The sequence below is a fragment of the Hyperolius riggenbachi genome, chromosome 6 (assembly GCF_040937935.1).
Source record: "Hyperolius riggenbachi isolate aHypRig1 chromosome 6, aHypRig1.pri, whole genome shotgun sequence".
NCBI classification, from domain to species: Eukaryota; Metazoa; Chordata; class Amphibia; order Anura; family Hyperoliidae; genus Hyperolius; species Hyperolius riggenbachi.
The window spans coordinates 65,990,010-66,013,778 of NC_090651.1; the positions used below are offsets into that span (position 1 = coordinate 65,990,010).

At 43.8% G+C, this 23,769-nt stretch overlaps 2 protein-coding genes across 8 annotated transcripts in view; both read left to right on the forward strand.

The window, feature by feature from the left end:
• Positions 1-11,334, forward strand: part of TIE1 (tyrosine kinase with immunoglobulin like and EGF like domains 1) — a 78,005-nt gene extending 66,671 nt beyond the window's left edge. For all 3 annotated transcript variants that reach the window (XM_068239428.1, XM_068239430.1, XM_068239429.1), the window contains 8 exons: positions 1,510-1,620; positions 2,562-2,752; positions 3,385-3,498; positions 4,534-4,604; positions 7,055-7,095; positions 7,178-7,274; positions 9,917-10,016; positions 10,916-11,334. In XM_068239428.1, the coding sequence (XP_068095529.1) occupies positions 1,510-1,620; positions 2,562-2,752; positions 3,385-3,498; positions 4,534-4,604; positions 7,055-7,095; positions 7,178-7,274; positions 9,917-10,016; positions 10,916-10,987 (797 nt within the window). In that variant the 3' untranslated portion in view covers positions 10,988-11,334. The remainder of the gene's footprint in view (positions 1-1,509; positions 1,621-2,561; positions 2,753-3,384; positions 3,499-4,533; positions 4,605-7,054; positions 7,096-7,177; positions 7,275-9,916; positions 10,017-10,915) is intronic.
• A 7,164-nt stretch (positions 11,335-18,498) lies between these two features.
• Positions 18,499-23,769, forward strand: part of MPL (MPL proto-oncogene, thrombopoietin receptor) — an 80,237-nt gene continuing 74,966 nt past the window's right edge. The window contains exon 1 of one of the 5 annotated variants that reach the window (XM_068242512.1): positions 18,499-18,578. In XM_068242512.1, the coding sequence (XP_068098613.1) occupies positions 18,575-18,578 (4 nt within the window). In that variant the 5' untranslated portion in view covers positions 18,499-18,574. Of the gene's footprint in view, positions 18,668-18,717; positions 18,877-23,274; positions 23,432-23,769 lie in introns of those variants that run through there. The other 4 variants (XM_068242513.1, XM_068242511.1, XM_068242514.1 and 1 more) reach the window with 4 other exon arrangements.

A 23,769-nucleotide genomic window follows, 5' to 3' on the forward strand; every position in this document is an offset into this window, starting at 1 on the left:
GCCTGAGATTATGATGGACATATGAAAAAAAAAAAAAAAAAAGAGTTCTCCTTGAACTCATTTACATTCCGTATAGGGCTAAATGAAACTTGTGATGGGAAAGGCCAGTTGTAGGCAGGGCAGCCATCAGGGGGGGACAACTGACACTGCAGTGAGGGGCCCAGGGCTTCTGGGGGCCCCCAAGCGCTGGAAGGGCCGCCTGTGCTGGCTGTGAGGCTGTGGCTCACTAACCAGCACACTGCGTTCCAGCACTGACAAAAGAAGCACAGGAAGAAAAGAGGGGGACAAAAGAGAATGGATAAAGAATAAGAACGGACCTACAATCTCATTTGTTAACCGGGGACTACCTGTATTTTGCTAGTATTTGACTCCACCCACAACATGCCATGGCCACACCCACTTTTTGCCGCATCTTGCTGTGCATGTCGCTTTCTTCAGTGTCGGAGCCATAAACATTTTTTTGCCGCAGCGCACTTTGCGCATGGGGGTGGGGTGGCTAGTGGATGGGCACAGCAACCAGTGAGTGGGTCCAGGGAGGGGGGCCCCAGGCCTGATAATGTGTGAGGGGCCCCAAAATTTCTGATGACGGCCCTGGTTGTAGGGACATCACGTAAAAGATACCCCAAGTGCCTTTAATTCACAAAAGAATCTATGTTTCAGCCCTCCTTGTCTGTGAAAGCCATTTTCCGCTGCATGAATTTCAATCTGATTTTTGAAGAGCATGGAAATTTCCAGTCCCAAGGAATCTATTGGGAAAATGTATATCGTAAATGACCATTTCCACTAGTGTGGTTCAAATTCTACGAAAACGCTGTTCCTGCTGCATTTTTGGTGCGCTTAAATTTGTGTTAAGTCAATAACAGCGCAAAAGAAAAAATTGCATGAAAAAGCTATTCTGTGCAATTTTTCTTGTTATTTTTTATTTTTCCCATGCCAAACCAATCAGAACGAAAAAAACACTAAGGCAAGCATAAGCTGAAAAAGGGCATAAAATAAGTGCAGAAAATTCACACAAAAAACACGATGAGTTCTTAATACATTTGGGATCGTAATTTGCAGTGGAAAAATGGTCCTTAAAGGATCTCTGTCGCGACCATCTTAAAATGTTAAATACATGTAAATATATACAAATAAGAAGTATGTTTCTTCCAGAGTAAAATGAGCCATACATTACTTTTCTCCTAGAAATCTGACATTACAGACAGATTTTGGACTAGCCCATTTTCTCATAGGGGGTTCTCATGGTTTTCTTTATTTTTAAAAGCACTTAGTGAATGGCAGTTGCTCCGCCCAACTGCCAAAGAAGTGTATGGTGAGCCTTTAAGGATAAACAAAATATAATGATACCAGCAGCCCTCTGCATCCATTAAAGTTAATTACTCGGTGATTGTTACAGATGGTACTTCTTTATCATGTGATGATCATTCTATCTAGTATAGAGTCATGTCCTTCATATTGTGAGCTAATATTCTGCAAACTATTCATGTGAGCTTCATTTTCTTTTTCCAGAATTTGCATCAGAAAATGACCACAGGGATTTTGCAGGGGAACTAGAGGTCTTGTGTAAACTGGGACACCATCCGAATATCATCAACCTACTGGGAGCCTGTGAGAACAGAGGTAACGCTATTCACTGTCACTACAGAAACCTGATGCAGCTAAATAATAGAATCAGGGAGGAAATCAAATGAGGTCAGGATTGGCTTCAAGATAGACAGACAAAATAGAAAATACTAAGGATTTCCCCCACTTTTACTATAGAAAAATCACTAAAATCTAAATGTGGACAGTGCAACACATGTAATGTAAGTAGAACAAGTATTTATCTACTTATATACGTGTTTTATTTCTGAGATCCTATGTGATCCAGGAAACCTCCGGATTCTTTAAGAAAAAATGTTCCTGTTATCAGCTCCATGGCGCCCCAGGATTTCCTGGCTGTAAAGCAAACTATGCGAGTAGTATGAACATTATATGAAAAAACTGAATGCATACATATTTCAGGAATCACTATATGACTGCTTTGTTAGTATATCTTTATTCTGTACTGTAGAAGGTCTTACTTGAGTAGGTATCATAGGATCTCACTGCACATACTAAAGCCTTGTATACACCTTCAGTTTTGTTTGGCCATTTTTATCACATCCATGTAGTATGAAAGTCAACAGATTTCAATTCTATGAACATATTATATAGGTAAATTCTCATAATACATGGAGCTGGTCAAAATTGGTTAGTGATTGGCCTATCACAATTGAAGGTGTGTAGCAGGCTGTACTCCCCTGCTGTGGATCCAGGGACGGATTTGTCATGAGCTGCGTCATTCAGGTGACATCATGGCTGGGGGCAGCGCCAGGCAAACACGGAAGTGACTCTGCCATTCGCCTGCCTGCTTGCCCGGAGGAGCTGCCACTGAAGGAGGGAAGATCGGACCCACCGCCGGGCTTCCTATACTGGTGGCACCTATACCTGGCTTCCTTTATAGGGGCCGTATACCTGGCTTCCTATATGCTGCCCTCTTTACACTGTCTTGACGACTCAAACCTCAATCCTTCTTTCAGGATACTTGTACATTGCCACGGAATATGCCCCATTTGGGAACCTACTTGACTTTCTGCGTAAAAGCCGAGTGTTGGAAACGGATCCAGCGTTTGCCAAGGAACATGGGACGGCATCAACACTCACCTCCCAGCAACTGCTGCAGTTTGCCTCAGATGTGGCCAAAGGAATGCAGTATCTCAGTGAGAAACAGGTAACAGACCTACTAGATGAACTGGAGGAAAACCCATCATATCAAAAGAGGTGTTACATTAGATGGAGAAATGGGTATGTGACTGCAGGGATTCTTTGTGCTATTTGTGCTATTGGTGAGCACTTCTTCATGAAGGTGAGTTCACACATACCTTCAGGCTATGCTCTCAGCAGTGCATTGCGTTGCAGTGTAACAGCCACCTGTGTTGCATAGCAATGCCCTGCACCCTTACTGACCTATAAATCTGACTAACGTCCTCTAAAGCCTAGGTTCTAAACAGGTGGCACACACCCCTGTGGGTACTTGGGGTGGGTTTAGGGGGTACTTGAACTTTTCTTAATCTATTATGAGTTTTTCGATTCAAAATATGGTAAGCTAAATGATACATACATGAGCCTGAATAGTATTTTTGATTACAAGCATAAAAAATTGCACACGGCTACATGCATGCAAATGTTGAGGACTCCTAACAAATACAGTATATCTGTATGATGGGGTACTTGAGATGTTATTCACAATATGGAGTACTCAGCAAGTCCTACCTCTAGTAAAGAGGTACATGCTGTAATAATGTTGAGAAACATTTCTCTAAAGAATGTGCCTTTGACATCACATCTTTGGTGTTTTTTTAGTTCATCCATAGGGATTTGGCTGCACGAAACATTCTGGTTGGTGAGAATCTTGTGGCAAAGATTGCAGACTTTGGCTTGTCGCGAGGGGAAGAGGTCTATGTAAAGAAGACAATGGTAGGTCATGTGACTTTGCTGTGCCTTATCAGTTTTTAGCTCTAATGCTTGGTACACACCATGCAATTCCTGTCAGATAAACAATACAATTGATTGGCTTAGGCTCGGTTCACATTGCATTTTAAAGCCAAAAGGATCTGGTAATGCTGCACCGGATCCATAAGGCTTTGTTCACACTGGCTAAAGGATCCGTGAAAACGGATCTAATTCCCGGTCAATCGGATCCATTTTCACTTCGATCGTGCACCTGAGCAGGAGGGTGAGGGATGGTTAACTTACCAGGCTTCTGTCTTTCACTCAAGTGGCGTCACATGACTACCACACTTCCTCTATCAACACAGAAGGAGGAAGTTTGGTAGTCACATGACGTGATGTGGGACAGAAGCCTGGTAAGAAACCCTCCCTCACCCGCCTGCTCTCACTTGCATCCCCACAGACCCCCACCCCCAGTGGAGCGTCCCCCCAGACCAACACCCCCAATGGAGCGTCCCCACATCCCCCCCCAAGACCCCCACTCCCAGTGGAGCATCCCCACATCCCCCCAGACCCCACTCCCAGTGGATTAGCTCTCAGAATGGTGCAGAAACGTTCTGTTCTCCCATTGCCCCAATGCAGGGCTTCATCTTCCATTTCCGGTCCGCTGGGCTCAGCAGTCCGGAAAAATGGGTGCTGCAGCGGAACAGACGGAACGGATCTGTTAGAGCGGACAGATGTGAACGGTTCCATTGGTTAACATTGGATCCATTCACATCCGTTCTGTCTGTACAGTATCTGTTCCGCTTCCGGTTCGCTGTTTAACGCTAATGTGAACCAAACCCTACAGTGATTGCCTCACAGTGATTTTAAGGTCAGGAGCCAATGCTTGCGCCTGTGGGCGTGCGTGCGCGTGGCCGGTGCATGCACTTGTCGGGTGGGCGCATGCACGCAGCGGCAAGCGTTGACAGACCTAGCCCGTTTTTAAATGGTCCAAGGTCACTAGTAAACTGATATTTCACAAACTTGTATATTGATTACAGTTTCTCTTTACCGCTGCAGGGCCGACTCCCAGTGCGCTGGATGGCCATCGAGTCTCTAAATTACAGCGTTTATACAACAAAGAGTGATGTGTAAGTCTGTGTCATATAATAAGTTACGTGGGCAACTGAAAGGTTTGCACAAATTAAAGATGTAGTATGTTCTACAGAATATTTAACATTGTTAAAGGAAGGGAAAAAGTGGATAATATAATTAAATAAAATGTTGTCAAGAAAAGTGTAAGTAAAAAAATAAATAAATAAAATGATAATAAAATTTCAATAGAAAGTCAGTAATTATTATTATTGATTTACAAAGCATATAAAGCATTAATATATTCTGTGTGCAGAGTAAGAAACAAATATGGGGTACATAATAATACAGACAATGGTTATACACAAAATATAGACATTGGTACATAATACAAAATTGGTAGACATACGGTAGCAATTACAGTGACAAATGTAACATGATGAACAAAATATATGGCAAATTCCAAGTCACAAAAGGGTGAAAGAGCCCTGTCCTTGTGAGATAGGGAGATAACAAGAGGTGGTGTAGAATACACTATGTATACCTAGAAGCAGCGGGCTTTAGGGAACTTTTTTTGCTTTAAACCCATATTTTTTTGCTGTGAATTTTCACGATTTTTGAGCGATCACAATTTTTTACATTTTTTACATTGAATTTGCGATCGCTCAAAAATCGTGAAAAAGCGCTGCATGCACCACATTTACTGCAAACGGCCGGTGATCAAGACAGTGTGATCACTGCCATATACTTTACATTACTCTAGCACCTTTAAAGCGCTAGTGATCGCTGGCGATTTGCCAATTACCGGTAAATGACCGCTAATCACCCCAGTGTAAATGGGCCATTATTCAATTCATGTTTTCTCCTAAATGAAAAAGTACTGTGAAAATGATTCTGAGTATGTTCTTTCTTGCTGGTGGCTTAAAAGGCAAAAAGGCATTTTATTGATAAGGGAACTTATTTAATTAACTTTTTCTCTTATGGTTTTTTTTAGGAGATATTTTTTCATATTCTGTTTACAATAACTTTTAAGCATTTTGCAACAGAAAAAGTACAAAAACGCAGGCAGGTAAAGCACTGCCCAAATATTTTCTTGCTTGCTGGTGGCTTAAAAGGCATTTTATAGATAAAGTGTGAAAATATCAGAGGAGAAAAAGATATTAAAAAAAGCCTCGTCACATCTTGTTTGCGTGCATAGACTTGCTCCATCTACACATAGGTAAAGCCTGCAAGCATGTCTCAAGCAGAGTGGAATCACACAGTTGCCCGGTTGGGCTCTCACCACCGCCAGGCTGGTTGGATTCTCCCCGCTCTGCTACCGCCAGTGTCCGGCTCTCCGCCGGCCGGCACCACTAAAGCAAGGCGTCCCCTGTACACCAGCAATGGAGCATATGGAGATGAGATGGAGAGTCGGACACTGGCGGTAGCAGAACGGAGAGCATCCAACCAGCCTGGCGGTGGTGAGAGCCCAACCGGGCAACTGTGTGATCCCACTCTACTTGAGACATGCTTGAAGACATTACCTATGTGTAGATGGAGCAAGTCTATGCATGCAAACGAGATGTGAAGTCGTTATTGTGCTGCGCACCTGAGATATTGATTGTAACCATCTCTGCGTTTACTGCAAACAAGAGTTTGTTAATGCTGGTGAAGTACAGTGGACTGGTTCATGACCTGCTTATTTCTGTGGCAAATCTCCTGCATATAATGCTTAGGTTGGGGACTGCTTTAGAATCATAGAACTGTGAAGTGCTGCTTGTGATGAATTAGTATCAATACAATGACTGCCTAACTAGCTAATCAAGGATCTAGTCTCTGGAAATCGGGACAATTGGGATTTAGGGTGGTGACCCCTCCATTCCCAACAATTCAGTTAGCATTGTAGTTAGTTAGGTTGCAAGCGTGTAAGCATTGTTAGCCGACTTGTGGTATACACGGCCGTGTAGAATTATTAAGGGGGGGATAAAGGAGTGTTTTATGTGGTTGTTTATGATATACTTTTGCAATAAACTTTTGATACTGTTTGAGGACACTTTTTGCAAGATTTTTGCCAGTTAGCACAAAAGCAATCTGAAAACCCACCCTTCGCTGAACAGGAAGCTAAACAACATGACAAGCATAAAGCCCAGGCAGGAAGGACTTTTAGATCACTGGCAGCCAATCAGAAAGAAGATGCAAACCAGACTCATCAGACCATTAATTAATTCAGAGTGATCTAGGTGAACTTGGCTGCAAGCCAGCTTCCATGCAAAACAGATTCACCTGGTAAATAATTAGCCAAGAGAGGACCAGGTTAGCTGCTGTAATACCTAAAGCTGTCACTGGGTGACAGGCGCAACACTCCTAGTTCTCAGTCTGACATATTGGCATAGAACATAACAGGAACATACAGTATACTGTAAGTGTGGGTATGTCGGGAATTCACTGAGTTCCAATTCCTAACACTGAGAAGTGGACAAGGATTTGAGCCGCTAACAAATGTTAATCTCTAATCTCTCTCTCCCTGCAGATGGTCGTTCGGTGTGCTACTCTGGGAAATTGTAAGCTTAGGTAAGTGACGACCCAGCACAGATATTTAGGGTACATTTCAGAAGAACACTGGATAGGTATTTATGCGTTTTATGCTTTCCAGGTGGTACACCGTATTGTGGGATGACATGTGCGGAACTGTATGAAAAACTACCGCAGGCCTACAGAATGGAGAAGCCCAGAAACTGTGATGACGAGGTGTAAGTGCTATTCTTATACACCAGCTAAGCAGAATCTGGTCCCAAACATTAGACAGTACTTGTGCAAAACGGCAATAGCACAAAAAAAAAAAAAACACTTCTAAATTCCCTGGTTTGGATAAAAACAATAAAATAAAATAACGAAAGTAGTCAATGTACACTGCACCATCTCTCAGTCTTTGTTCAGTTATAACTCACCAAATGCAAAGTATGCTCAATTGTGAATCGCCATCACAATCAATGTACTATCTATAATGACGTGTCAATTAAAATGAAGTAATTTTATTTTCATGCTCCTCAGGGTATAAGTTACTCGGAGATAGCATCATTATTTCTATAGCACCATCTTCCGCAGTGAATCTTCAGACTAAAAATCTAAGCAGCACTGGAAAGGCTTGGCGTTTCTTTAAGGGCTGGAACCCACAAGAGCGGTTTTTTGAGCATTTTGGCAGCGCTGCGATACGCTAGCAGTTTGCCAAAACGCTCAGCTGATGTTAATGGATGGGGCAACTTCCACAGGAGCGTTTGCGTTTCCCAGAAATGCAAACGCAGGACCTGCAGCATTTTGGGAGCGTTAGCGCTTCAATGTAAAGTATTGAAACGCTAGCAGAAACGCTCAGCAAAACCTAAACTGAGCAGTTTTGCTAGCGTTTTGCGGTTCAGCACACTGTAACAAATGTAAAAATAATTCACAGGACCAATCAGGATAAAAACGCGAAGTGCAAAACGCTACACAACCGCTGAGGAAAAAAATACACTGTTGCAAAACGCGACCGAAAACGCGCATGAATCCGCTTGCAAACCGCTCAGACAAAACGCTAGCGGTTGCGTTTTGCGTTTGCGGATTTCAGTGGGTTCCAGGCCTAACAGTTTCACAGCATCAGAACTTTGTTTTTCTTACCTAAGTCTCATTTTTAGCTGCACAGAAGAAAACTGCCCGGGCATTTTTCCCCTAATGCTGCGTAAAGCATGATGGGATTTCTGATATTGTTGTTCTCGTTCTGCTGTTTTGGTGCACTTTTCTTTTTTTTTTTAAATATTGAATTTGAGATTTGAAGCCTAGTGTGTGCAGCTGGGAGGGATGATCGGGACACAGGACAGTTGGAACTGTGTGTCATGCTCCCTGTCCCCTCCTTTCAACCAAAAAGATGGCTGCCCCATGACAAAGATGGCTGCCCCCATGAATTCACAAACATTTGCCTGTTTTTTTAAAACAGGGTGGGTAAGAGATTATATTACCTATCTATTTTAATTAACATAACTGATGCAACTTAATGACAGTATGTTTGTTTAGGCTGAAGTTCCCCTTTAACTGTCCCTCAAAAGGGCTCACAATCTTACATAGTTACATAGTTATTTGGGTTGAAAAAAGACATACGTCCATCGAGTTCAACCAGAAAAGGTCATCCCTACCATAGTCATATGTCTATGTATGTATTGTGTAATGTATGTATCGTGGTCTAGGGCCAATTTTATGGGGAAATCAATTAAGTTATCTGTATGTCTTTGGGGTGTGGGAGGAAACTAGCGAGCCCTGTAGAAACCCATGCAGACATGGGGAGAACATACAAACTTTGGGGAGATAGTGCCCTGGCTGAGATTCAAACCAGGGATCCAGCACTGCAAGGCGAGAGCGCTAACCGCTACGCCACCGTGCTGCATTATCCTTCATACTCTTCCAGTAGAAACATTTCTACTGATTCCATCTAGTGTCCCACCTTATGTTACTGTTAGCCCAACCAGTGGTAATAGTATTATATTATTAGATATATTGGTATCTTGTAATGAGAAAATCCAAACCAATAGAAAAGTGACCCCTGAGCTGATCTGCCATCCTCTTAAAGTAAATCTGAAGCCAGATTTAAAATAAAAAAAAATAGATACTTTCCTAAGGAAAAAGGAAGTCTCTGGGTCCTAATGAGCCTTCTCTTTCCTCTCAAGGTCCCTGAGTTCCAGCACCGCTGGATCTCCGGTTCAAAACTCCCATTGTGGGAGGCTTCAGAAGTCTTGGGGAGTCCGAGTACTCTCGAAGACGGCTGGCTCCATACTGTGCAAGCGTTTGAGACTTCGGGCTCGTGCATGCACAGTACGGAGTGGCCTGTCTTCGGAAGCACTCGGGCTCCCGAAGACTTTCGAAGCCTCGGGCAGTGGCAGAGAACAGTCTCCAACCAATTGGTCGGAGACTGCAAACGGGGGAGCCAGCGCAGGATTGGAACAACGGGACCAGGAGGGGAATGGGAAGGCTCTGTAGAACCCAGAGCCCTCCCCCCACTTTAGGTGAATATCTGTTTTTTTTAATTTAAATCTGCCTTCAGACTTCTTTTAACACCTGTTCTGCTTGGTAACATGAATTTGCCTGTGATTTACAGGTTACAGAGCTTGCATGCTTTCTCAGTACATTGTATGAGCCCATAGAGTATACTGTAGATGGAAAAGCTACTGATCTTATTACATGCGGCTACTTCATTGCCCTTTACGAGCGATACCTGATATATTTATTAACCAATATGTTTTTCCTGGAGAGCAAATGGGGTATTACTTATACTCACTAAGACCTAAAGACAGTGACTTCAGTTTGCCTATTAGAGATTCATCGTCCATTTCTTTGAAGCATTCTCTTATTGAAGTTTTTTCTGATTCAGGTATGATTTGATGCGCCAGTGCTGGAGAGATCGACCCTACGAAAGGCCAACGTTCAGCCAGATCTCCCTGCAACTTATCCGCATGCTGGAGGCCAGGAAGGTATGAGAGTTCTCAGTCTTTAGAAGGCTGATCATAGACGGTAGACCTTTCTGTAAAGCTGTCTACATATATATTTTATTGGAATTTTGTTCCTCTTTGTTGCAACACATTTCGTGAGACGAGTCCGGTTCCTCAGGCAATAGGGGAGTAACTGTGAGACTTCTCACAGTTAAGCCCGGTTCACACTGGCAGTAAAAAAAATGGTCCGTTCATCGTTTAGAATGGATCCCAACGGATGCGAATGGATCCAATGTTAACCTATGGATCCATTCACATCCATCCGTTCAAACGGATCCATTCTGCACGATCTGCTGAACGGACCGCAAGTTTCCTGCTGCAGCTATTTTTCCGGATCGCTGAGCCCAGTGGAACAGAAACGAAAGCTGAAGCGCTGTATTGGGGGCAATGAGAAAACAAAATGTTTCTTCACACTAGTGAAGAAACGGACCAAGGGAAAGGGAAAAATCCCCTATTAGGTGGAGGGTCTGTCTGGGGGTCCAGGGGAATGTGGGGATACGGAGCGGAAGCAGCGGAACGGAAATGAAGTAAAAACAGATCCGATCAACAGTTGATGAGATCCGTTTTCATTGATCCGTTTGCCACTGTAACGCAAGTGTGAACCGGGCCGTACGTCCCTATTGCCTGAGCTATCGGGCTGTTTCTGGAGCCTCTGTCTGCTGTCCCGTGCTGAAATGGTGCTGAATGCGGCTGTTCGGGTTTCAAATCACGTGATCCCAAATTCCAACACTGATACTAGTTCTCATCTTTTCCCACTTTTCAATCTCAGAAGAACTTTTGCCAAGAGCTAGAATTAAAGTCAATGTTTAATGTAGGACTGCTGACTTCCTGTACCCAGAATTCTATGCATTAGTGACAATACTTTATACGTGTCTCTCCAGGCATACGTCAACATGGCTCTCTTTGAGAACTTCACCTATGCCGGAATCGATGCCACAGCAGAGGAAGCGTAATGCCAGGAATTGTGGGAACTTTAGGGTCTCTACACTTTACTTGCTGGAGATCAGGACTTGTGATGTATATGTGATAACAGACTACTTTACTGTGAGGTGGACTGCAAAGCCCATGGCCGGATCAGAAGCTTGTGTTGGAACCTCTCTGAATGGATTGATGTATCTCTGTGTTTATGCATGCCTGTCTATAAAAAGATTGTATGGCTGGACGTGTATGATAAGAATAAGGTCTCGTCTCCTTCCAATGTACAGCTGAACACTGCCACTGCCTGGAATAAGGACTGTTGGGTCTTCCCCTTCCCTTGTACAGATATCTTCACCAATAAACCTCAAATAATATTTGTAAATGTTGTGATGTATAACCATGCTAATTCCTGCCTGTTATCAGTGTTACCCAAGTCAGTTCTGTGAAGGTAGACGTCTATTTCGGGTGCATCAAGACTTCTTCATGAGTCTTGAAAACAGTTTTCAGTTCAGCCCATGTAACTGCCTGCAATGTTGGTCTTTACTGAGCTGCCACATGCTGGATAAAGTCGGAACTTTGATGCAAGTGGCTGCTGAGTTAGTTGAAGAGTGTTGGGTTTTAAGATGGAAACTGTTACTGTTATCATCATTAGTAACTAGACTGCTGCTAAAATGTTCTTATACTCAAGTGCGCTTAAAGGACCTCTGTCGCGAAAATCTTAAAATTTTAAATACATGTAAACATATACAATGAAGAAGTACGTTTCTTCCAGAGTAAAATGAGCCATACATTACTTTTCTCCTATGTTGCTGTCACTTACAGTAAATAGTAGAAATCTGACATCACCAACAGATTTTGGACTAACCTATCTTCTCATAGGGGGGAGGGGGGGGTGTTCTCAGAGTTTTCTTTATTTTTAAAAGCACTTAGTGAATGGCAGTTGCTCCGTCCAACTGCCCAAAAAGTGTGCAGCGAGCAGGGAGGCTGGCTAGCATCTTTGTATAAATCTTTTTAAGGGAATGTCTTTATAAAGAATGAAGGCCATGCTGAGAATCCCCCATGGAGAGATGGACTAGCCCAAAATCTGTTGGTAATGTCAGATTTTTTACTACTTACTGTAAGTGACAGCAACATGGGAGAAAAGTGATTCATGGCTCATTTTACTCTTGAAGAAATGAACTTCTATTTGTATGTGTTTTAAATGTTGAGATTTTCGCGACAGTTCCAGAGATCTCCCATGATAACGTTTTTTACTTACCCGGGGCTTCCTCCAGCCCCATAAGCATGGATGCATCCCTCGCCATTCTCTCGAGGTCTTCCGTTTAGCGGCAATCAGCCCCGGTATCTGGCTCAGTGACATCAGTCGGGGTCTTCTGCGCATGCCCAGGAGGTCCGCGCATGTGCAGAAGACTGAGACTGACCCAGACAGGAGCCGACTGAGTCAGTTACTGGGGCTGATTGTGGACGAACGGAGGACAATGGGAGAACGTTATCATGAGAGATCTCAGGTTCTCTTTAAAGTGTACCCGAGGCGATATGTAACATGATGAGATAAACGTGTATGTACAGTGCAAAACATATTAATAACCAGGGTGTTTACTTGTTTCATTTTGCTGCCTGAAAGTGTTCATTTTCAGGCATAGAATTGACAGCTGCTTGTCGGGAATATAGTAAACATCACTGATAAAAAAAATTACAGCCATAAACATTTTCCTGGCAGAATAAAAATTCTAAGAGAGTGGAGGGAGATAGGAAAAGGTCAATAAGTCATGTATTTTCATTTAGGGACACTTAATAGGCTGCCACTGAGCAGAGACAACAAAACATTCAATCTACTTTGTAAATGTTTAAATATAAAATAAAACAAAGGGATTCTTAAAGTGAACTGAGGGAAGCCCCAGGTGAGTTAATCTCATTTTTTTTTTTGCCTTTAGGTTATCTTTAAAAAAGTCATTTTTAGGAGTAGGTGGATAAAAACAATTGTTTTTATTTCATCAGTTTATTTTATTTTTCAGGTTCACTTTCAACTGGTACTCTGGTCAGCAAAGCAGTTTGATTACAGACCTATTTCAAAAAACTCGCACATCACTTCCAGTATGTTCAGCAAAATCTGGTGCAACTATACTGAGAGTCCATCAGCACAGCGTGTGCTGAAACAACTGGAAATGATGGTTGTAAATGTTCCCACTGCTGCTAAACCTTCCCACATCCTCCCGCTGGCTGTTAATTGCCTTACTGCATTATTTGACAACCATGTGAAGATCTTATGAGGACTTTAGTAACCTGAGTGTGGGAGTGAGGGAAACTCAGGGCATACACAGAGAAAGGGCACTGTGCTAGTTTGGGCATCGGGTAAAGCTGCTAGTAGAATATCGGTTAAATTACTGACATTCTACTACTGAACACTGGCTAATACCAAAAGTAAAATATTGGTAATTTTACCAGTATTCTACCATCATTTTATATAACACTTTTCTTACACTGTAAGTTTGTTGTGCAGAGCACTAATACCTAATATTGCATCAAAACATCATAATAAACAACAAACGTAAAAAGGCAATTCAATATATAGAAGGACTCTGGAACCTATAGTTCATATAACAGTTCCACCCCCTTAGGGGAAACGTCTTCAACCGTCGAATAAGTATATGCAAGTACGCTCACCAGCAATGATGGCTGATTAAATGACAGATCAGCACATCAGGCTACGCAGAGTCCTTCCAAATATTGAATTGCCTTTTTACGTTTGTTGTTTATTATGATGTTTTGATGCAATATTAGGGGTTAGCGCTCTGCACAACAAACTTACTTGATCATAGGGTTTTTGATACCCCCATAGAACATAGCGATCCACCTACTTGCTGATTAGGAGATCACCTTTTTCTTGGGGAGAGCAGTGACCACTTTAACTATACTTTTCTTACACTGATCCACCCTCTACCTACTCCTAACACTAACCTACCCCCTGCTGCTATCTGCACTTCAATCTTTGCTTTTCTGCCCCTATTTGTTGGTGGGAAATATCACTGATTGTGCAAATCCAAAGTTCAACACTTACTGTAAATTATTCACTGATCGCCGCTATAATCACAATTAACATTGCGGTCTATAAAGTGCCGTTTTACCATCCAGCCGTCAGCGCTCAAATTGCCTGCTGACAATGAGAGCAACAGCATACTCAGCTGTGGACAGGTAGTGGATAATAATATAATGATCATAATGTACAGCTGTGGTTATAATTTTCAACTGGCCACCTTGCCAGTACAGGGCCGCCATCAGAAATTTTGGGGCCCCTCACACATCATCAGGCCTGGGGCCCCCCCCCCAGGCCTGATGATGGAGGTAACTGTAGTGTAACGCAAAGACAGCGGGCCCAATTTTTCTCCCAAAACACAGGCAAGGTGACCATAAGGGCCTTTACACTTAATCAGTTGGTACGCGTTTTTTCCATAGCAGTGCATTGGGAAGATTTCAGTTAACACGTTAAGGGCCCGTTTCCACAAAGAGCGGTGCAATGCGGCTACATAGCCGCATCGCACCGCAGGTGTCCTGAAACACATGCACGCCTGTGGAAGAGTTTCCACTGCGTGCATGTTGTGCGGCGCGATCCGAAAATCTGCAGCATGCTGCAGATTTTCGCACGGCCGCATCCGCGTCCCATCTCCTCCGCTGCAGAAGATGTTGGCTGCGCTATATAAAAACACACACAGAAAATGTGTACTTTTAGAAAAAAAAGCAAAAAACGTTTTATCAGAAAATCAGCGCAAGCGCACACACTATACACAGACTACACACACTATACACTATACACACAGACTACACACACACACAGACTATACAAACACACACACTGTATACACACAGACTGTACACACACACACTGTATACACACAGACTGTACACACACACACACACACACACACTATATACACACACTATATACAAACAGACACACTATACACTATACACACAGACTACACACACTATACACACAGACTACACACACTATACACACAGACTACACACACACTATACACACAGACTACGCACACACACACTATACACACAGACTACACACACTATACACACAGACTACACACACACTATACACACAGACTACGCACACACACACTATACACACAGACTACATACACACACACACTATACACACAGACTACATACACACACACACTATACACACAGACTAAACACACATACACACTATACACACAGACTACACACACACACACTATACACACACACACTATACACACACACACACACACACTATACACACAGACTACACACACACTATATACACACACACACACACTGTATACACACAGACTGTACACACACACACACTATTTACAAACAGACACACTATACACTATACACACAGACTATACACTATACACACAGATTACACACACACTATACACACAAACTACGCACACTATACACACAAACTACGCACACTATACACACAGACTACGCACACACACTATACACACAGACTACGCACACACACCACTATACACACAGACTACATACACACACACACACACTATACACACAGACTACGCACACACACACTATACACACAGACTACATACACACACACTATACACACAGACTAAACACACACACACACACTATACACACACACACACACACACACACTATACACACACTATACACACACACACACTATACACACAGACTACACACACACACACACACACACTATACACACAGACTACACACACACACACTATACACACACTATACACACACACACGATACACACAGACTACACACACTATACACACACACACACTATACACACAGACACACACACTGTACACACACGGTGCGGAGCGATCCGAAAATCTGCAGCATGCTGCAGATTTTCGCACGGCCGCATCCGCCCGCAGCCGCGTCCCATCTCCTTCATGGACTTCCGCATCAGGAGATGCGGAAGTGATGCGGCCGGCGGCGGAAGTGATGCGATGAGGCTATGTAGCCGCATTCGCATCACTTATTACTAGTGGAAACCCGCCCTAAGTGTGAAAGGTGCAATAGGAAAACATGGGCATTACTTTGAAAATCAGTTTTCTTTCAGTTATAACTGAGAGCAACTGATTAAGTGTAAAAGGGCCCTAAAGGTAATTTGACATTCGAAATGGTAAGGATGGATTGCTGCTTCGATAGGGAAGTGGGTCAGCCGAACCCAATATTGAGTTCCCCTAAAATTAGCCCTAAACTAGGGGGGGGGGGGAGGGGGGGGGGGGGGGGGGGGGGGGGGGGGGGGGGGGGGGGGGGGGGGGGGGGGGGGGGGGGGGGGGGGACGGGGGGGGAGGGGGGGGGGGGGGGGTCGGGGGAGGGGGGGGGGGGGGTGGCTGTGCTATATAAATCACACAGAAAATGTGTACTTTTAGAAAAAAAACCAAAAAACGTTTTATCAGAAAATCAGCGCAAGCGCACACACTATACACAGACTACACACACTATACACTATACACACAGACTATACAAACACACACACTGTATACACACACACACTATATACAAACCGACACACTATACACTATACACACAGACGATACACTATACACACAGATTACACACACACTATACACACAGACTACGCACACTATACACACACACACACACACAGACTAAACACACACACACACACACACACACACACAGGGCCGGCCCTAGACTTTTTGCCGCCTGAGGCAAAATTAGAACCCCCCCCCCCGTGGGGGGGGGGGGAGGGGGGGGGCGGTGAGCTGGAGGGGTAGCTGGCAGAAAGGGGGTATTGGGCCTAGCGGCGGGGAGGGGGATCGGACCCCCCCCCCCTCCCTCGCCTGGGTCCCCCGATCTGCGCTCCTCCTCCAGCATAAAGTACCAGCCAGCGCGCATATGTTGAAGAGGCAACGGGCGGAGGAATCACTCACCTTTTCCGCGTTCCATCGTGCGCTCCACTGACGTCACTTCCTGCAAGGCCGTCCACTTACAATACAGTGGGCGGCGTTGCCGGAAGCGACGTCAGTGGAGCACGCGATGGAACGTGGAAGAGGTGAGTGATTCCCCCGCCCGTTGCCTCTTCGTTCGTCATATGCACGCTGGCTGGTACTTTACGCTGGAGGAGGAGCGCAGATCGGGGGACCCAGGCGAGGGAGGGGGGGGGGGGTCCGACCCCCCTCCCCGCCGCTAGGCCCAATACCCCCTTTCTGCCCGCTACCCCTCCAGCTCGGCGGGCGACCCCAGCATCCATGGAGAGGTGGGTGCCGCCCCCCCAGATTTGCCGCCTGAGGCAAATGTTTCACCCCGCCTCATGAGCGGGCCGGCCCTGCAGACACACACCACACCACACACACACACACACACACACACACACACACACACACACACACACACAGACACACACCACACCACACCACACACACAGACTACACACACACTATACACACAGACTAAACACACACACACACACACACACTATACACACAGACTAAATACACACACACACTATACACACAGACTACATACACACACACACGCACACACTATACACACAGACTAAACACACACACACACACTATACACACACACTATACACACAAACACACTATACACACAGACTACACACACACTATATACACACACACTATATACAAACAGACACACTATACACACAGACTATACACTATACACACACAGACTACACACAGACTACGCACACTATACACACAGATTACACACAGACTAAACACACACACACACACACACACACACACACACACTATACACACAGACTAAATACACAAACAAACACACACACACACACTATACACACAGACTAAACACACACACACACACACACACACACACACACACACACACACACACACACACACACACACACACACACTACAGACTACACACACACACACACACACTACACACACACACACACACTACAGACTACACACACACACACACACACACACACACACACTACACACACACACACACACACACACACACACACACACACTACACACGCACTACACACGCACTACACACGCACTACACACGCACTACACACACACACACACACACACACACACACACACACACACACACACACACACACACACACACACACACACACACACACACACAGTTCCTTGGCAGAGGCTTACAAACAGCTGCTGAAGGGGTTAAGCACCCCCTCCCCCCTTACCATGAGAGCAGAGGTGGAAATTGGAATGCAGGTCTGCACAGAGTCCACTGTGCTGTGAAGAAGGGAGTGATTCCTGACCAGCCAGAGAGATCCATTGCGCGGCTCATTCCTTTCACAGGACTTGTCACCCTCCACCTCCGCTCCCACCACAGCTTCCTTACTCGCATCTGCCCTCTCCATTTTCCCGGTGTTCGAAACTTTCGAGTTGAAGGACCCCTCTCCTCTGCAAGCTGTCATCTTATAAATACAGAGGTTTTTTTTAACCACAACAGGCGCTGAGAAGGCAGCCTGCAGAGTACAGGGTCCTTCACGCTGGAAGCTAGCTGTTGTTGCCAACTTGCCAAGCGCTGATGCTGCCTATATAATGGGTGAGCGTGAGCCGGTGGGTGCCTGTGGGCTCCCAAGCCAGGGCCCATAACTGCTGTGGTGGCTGTCCCCCCTGATGGCGGGGTGCTTGGTAGGATCCCCTTTTGCCTTCAGAACTGCCTTAATTCTTTATGGCATAGATTCAACAAGGTGTTGGAAACATTCCTCCATAATGACATGAGAGCATCACACAGTTGCTGCAGATTAGTCGGATGCACATCAATGATTCAAATCTCCTATTCCACCACATCCCAAAGGTGCTACATTGGGTTGAATTTGGTGACTGGGGTGACTGTCTAGGTAATTGGAGCACAGTGAACTTGTTGTCAGGTTCAAGAAACCAGTGAGAGTTTGTAACATGGTGCATTATCCTGCTGGAAGTAGCAATCAGAAGTGGGTACAATGTGGTTCTAAATGAATGGACATAGTCAGCAACAATACTCAGGCTGTGGTGTGTTTAAATGATGCTCAGTTGGTACTAATGCTACGTACACACATGCGACAACGATCGTTCGTTGAGAACGACGAACAAACTTTTAATTGATGAAAGAGCGACCGAAGTAAAGATAGTTTTAAAAGGTGTGTAACGATCTGATCGTTAGAACGAACGTTACATTACGTAAAGCAACTATTGCGCCTGCGCATAAAAATGAGAAGTTTCACAGAGAAATAGTGAAATGCGGATGTCAAGCCTAGTACGAACGACCGTTTCCAACGATGTACTACTTTTGCAAACGATCGTCGTTGGTTAAAATCCGCCGAGACAGAACTTTCTTTTGTAGCGATTTGGCTCGTTCGTCGTTTGCCTTAATAGTCGGTGGTTCGTTTTTTGTAACGATCGTCGTTGGTAAAGATCGGGGAACGATCGTTACAAACGACTATAGTCGCATGTGTGTACGCACCTTAAGTCTTATGCTACGTACACACATGCGACAACGATCGTTCGTTAAGAACGACGTTAAAATGTGTGTAACGATCTGATCGTTAGAACAAACGTTACATCACAGAAAGCAACTATTGCGCCTGCGCATAAAAATGAGAAGTTCCATGGAGAAATAGTGAAATGCGCATGTCAAGCCTAGTACGAACGATCGTTTCCAACGATGTACTACTTTTGCAAACGATCGTCGTTGGTTAAAATCCGCCGAGACAGAACTTTCTTTTGTAGCGATTTGGCTCGTTCGTCGTTTGCCTTAATAGTCGGTGGTTCGTTTTTTGTAACGATCGTCGTTGGTAAAGATCGGGGAACGATCGTTACAAACGACTATAGTCGCATGTGTGTACGCACCTTTAAAGTGGTCCAAGAAATCGTCCCCAACACCATTACACCACCAGTCTTAACGGTTGATACAAGGCAGCGTGGATGCTTTTGTGTTGTTAACACCAAATTCTGACCATCAGAACGTGGCAGCTGAAATCGAGACTCATCAGACCAGGCAACATTTTTCCAATTTGGAATTATCCAATTTTGATGAGCCTGTCCAAGTTGTAGCCTCAGTTTCCTGTTCTGAAATGACAGTAGTGGCACTTGTTGTGGTCTTCTTTTGCTAGCCCATCTGCTTCGAAGTTCGATGGTTGTGTGTTCTGCATACCATGGTTGTAACAAGTAGTTATTTAAGCTACTCTTGTTTTTGCAATCCTCTGGAATCAGTCTGCTCATTCTCCTCTGACCTCTGCATGGTATTTTCGTCCACTTTTTAGGACCATACTCTATAAGTCCTAGAGATGGTTCTGCATGAACATTTCAGTAGTTTTTTTTACATATTCCGACCATTCCTTTAAAGAGACTCTGTAACAAAATTGTGAGCCTTATTTTTTCTATTCTATAAGTTCCTATACCTTTTCTGATGTGGTCTGTCTTACTGCAACCTTTTCTAGTTGCACTGTCTCTGTAATAAATCTTATCTTCTTTCGGCCTCTTGCACACTGCATGCATTTCAGATTCCGATTCTGCTTTTTAATCTGTTTTTACATCCGATTCCGATTCAGATTTTTAATCTTAACTGCATGCTGCGTTTTTTGATCCGTTTTTCTGTTGAATGTATTCAAGGAAAATCGGAAACGGAATCGGAATCGGAAACGGAATCGGAATCGGAAAACGGATTTGCAGTGTGCAGGGAGCCTTCCTCTGTCGTGTCTGTCGGCAAGAGGCTGGAATGTGTGGAATGTGCAGCACTGCTTGTCATTGGCAGAAGCTTACACACCCCCTCCAAGCTCTGCATGAATCACACAGTAAAGCTGTTCTCAGCCTATGATACTCTGGTTAGAAGCCAGTCATTTGTTTGTAAACACTGCCTAAAACTGTTAATTACAAGCCAGGATTGCAGCAGGGAGTGACAGAAACAGCACAGAGGGGCACAGGGGAACATAAGGAATAGAATGGTATGCTTTTTATTGTAAGAATATTAGAGTACAGATTCTCTTTAAGTCACTTAGAACTTTAACCAAGGATTCAATTCCAATCAGTAGCTGATACCACCTTTTCTCGAATAGATCATCAGGGAATCTGTATGGCTGACATTGTGGTGAAACCCCTCCCACAGTGTGGTATTATGACCATGGTCCTGACAGTTTGCTGTCTGTTAACCTTGTTGCATTGTGGGAAATAAGAGCTTTTTCCAGCTGCCAATCAAGCAATATGTCCCTCTGTGCATAGAACTCTCAGTATTAAACATTCCGTACAGACAGCCATGGGCTTTTTAGTCCAGAGGGACTCGAATTCAGAATTCTAATGAAGTTTAAGAACTTCAGGTGCAACCGCGGGATAGGGGGGCTAACCTCCCTAGCATTCAATTTCCTCAGGATTTCTGTGCAAAAGTGATTTCATCAATTTAAATAACCTTTTTTCCCCCTGTAACTTGCCAAAATGTGTCAAGCAAGGGTCTAGTATACAGTGCAGGAGAGTATTGACGTGTATGCACGTCAATACCGTTCGCAGCATGTTTCGTATTGACATGTATAACCATCAATACCGCCAGGGAGGTTCACTTACCCAGAAGTCTTCGGGACATCTGCGTTTCATTACACATCATTGGCGCAATGTAAGCCGCGTTGCATTACTCACTATCGCGCTTCCTCTTTCAAGACGGAAGGAGGAAGCATGGTAGTAAATGGTGGGGCCTATGAGGCGTAATGGAACACACACGTCCAGAAGACTTCTGGGTAAGTTAACCCCCCCCTATACCGCGGTCACACTTGTAGTCATTAGACTTCATTAAAATTCCGAATTCGAAGCTGTCTGGACTTGAAAGCCCATCACTGCGTACAGATCACCTGGCAGAACTAAAGATGTCACCACCTGTGATAAATTTCAGAATGTAAATCAGGGGGAAAAGATTTTACAATGGGCAAACACTGACTAAATAATTTATAAATGAATATTGTAAAAAGTAAGCAATTTTATTTGTTATTTTCACTACAGTTCCTCTTTAACCAGTTCCCCTCCCCCGGCATAAGTAACTAAGTCCATGCAAATTCCCTCTGCCCCTTGCACGGACGTAGCTACTACGTCCCTTGCCGCTCCTCCCCCCACGCTCGTTATCGCCACCGATTGTCAGACGGGAGATGAATGAATGGGAACTCAGTTCCCATTCATTCATCTCTGTCCCTGTGTGAATGATTGCAGGCATCAAAGAGATGCCACGATCATTTATTTACTTCCGATGGAACCCATGCACGCATTACTTCCTATTTAGCACACTATAGGTACGCAATAGAAAGTAATGCAGGAGAACATCTTGTGGCCAAATTACACCTACGCACAATTTAAAAAAACAAAAACATAAATACATTTAAAATTAACACTTTACGTCCCACGTTATCCCATAATCACCCAATTTTTTTTATAGCATTTAAAAAAAAATTACATTTAAAAAAATAAATAAATCGTTACCTTAGGAACTGAAGTTTTTTCTTATTATGTGTGCCAAGAGATTATATAACTGTTAATTTTTAAACTATGGGCTTCTAAATAGTGATGGATGCAAAGCTGAAAAAAATGCACCTTTCTTTCCAAATAAAATATTGGCGCCATACATTGTACTAGGGAAATATTTTAAATGTTGCAATAATTGGGACAAATGGCCAAATAAAATGTGTGGGTTTTAATTATGGTTGCATAAGAGAAGAAGAAAGCCTCATTGATGGTGAAAAAAAAAAGATATGGATTGTTTTGTTGTGATAAGTAGTAAAACATTTATAGGCAAATGATTGGAAGGAGCGATGAGAGTTGAAAATTGCTCTGGTTTTTGAGGGGAAAAACCCTTGGAGGTGAAGTGGTTAAATCCCTTGTATAAATACATTATGTATGAATATATATATACTGTATTATTAGTCAATCATTTAAGAAGTGATGTTGCTTCCTGGATTGTGTTTTGTGTGTGTACAGATGGCTTTATATAACATTCCTGGGAATAGTGATGTGTTTGTTTTAGTGTTAGTTGATGAATAAGAACACTTATCCTATAATAGTATTCTAGCGTAAGCGTGAACTTTTCTCGTGTTTGGAGTGAAAGCCATACAACTCTTATCACCTCCTGGCCTGGTTCCTGCTGTTTACAGTCTGCTACTGCCATCCCAGCCACCAACAGGATGCACTGGCTGCCTATGGCCATGTCACTGTCACTTAGTGCTCACCACTGAGGGGGCCTCTACTTGCTCTGTATTTCCTGCAGCTCCAGCTAAAAGGCCAGATAAGTCCTATGAAAACATTCTAACAAGTGGCACCGGAGGACCTTATGTGTTCGTATCTCCAGAAACATGGCAGACGTAGGTTGTAGAGGACAGAGGCTCCTCACACTCTCCACCTTCCTCACTTTGTGCATGACTGTGGGGCTCTCCCTGGTGACAGAAGAAGGTAAGCCATCTGATCACTGACAAATGCGGACACTGGTTGTTGTTGTTATTATTGATTTATAAAGCGCCGACATATACTGGTGGTTACCATGACAAATGTAACATGATGAATAAAATGTATAACAGATTGCAAGCTGTGAAATGAATAACAAATTCCAAGACACAAAGGGGTAGGTGAGCCCTGCCCTTGTTGACGAATTTTTTTTTTCACTTTTTTTTAACAAGTGGAATTGATAAAATGTAACTGTTTTTCCATGTGTGTTAAATGGAGTGTTGAATTCATTAAGGTGGCCATTGATTTTGCAGCCTGATTGACCATCCGAATAGATAATTTTATTG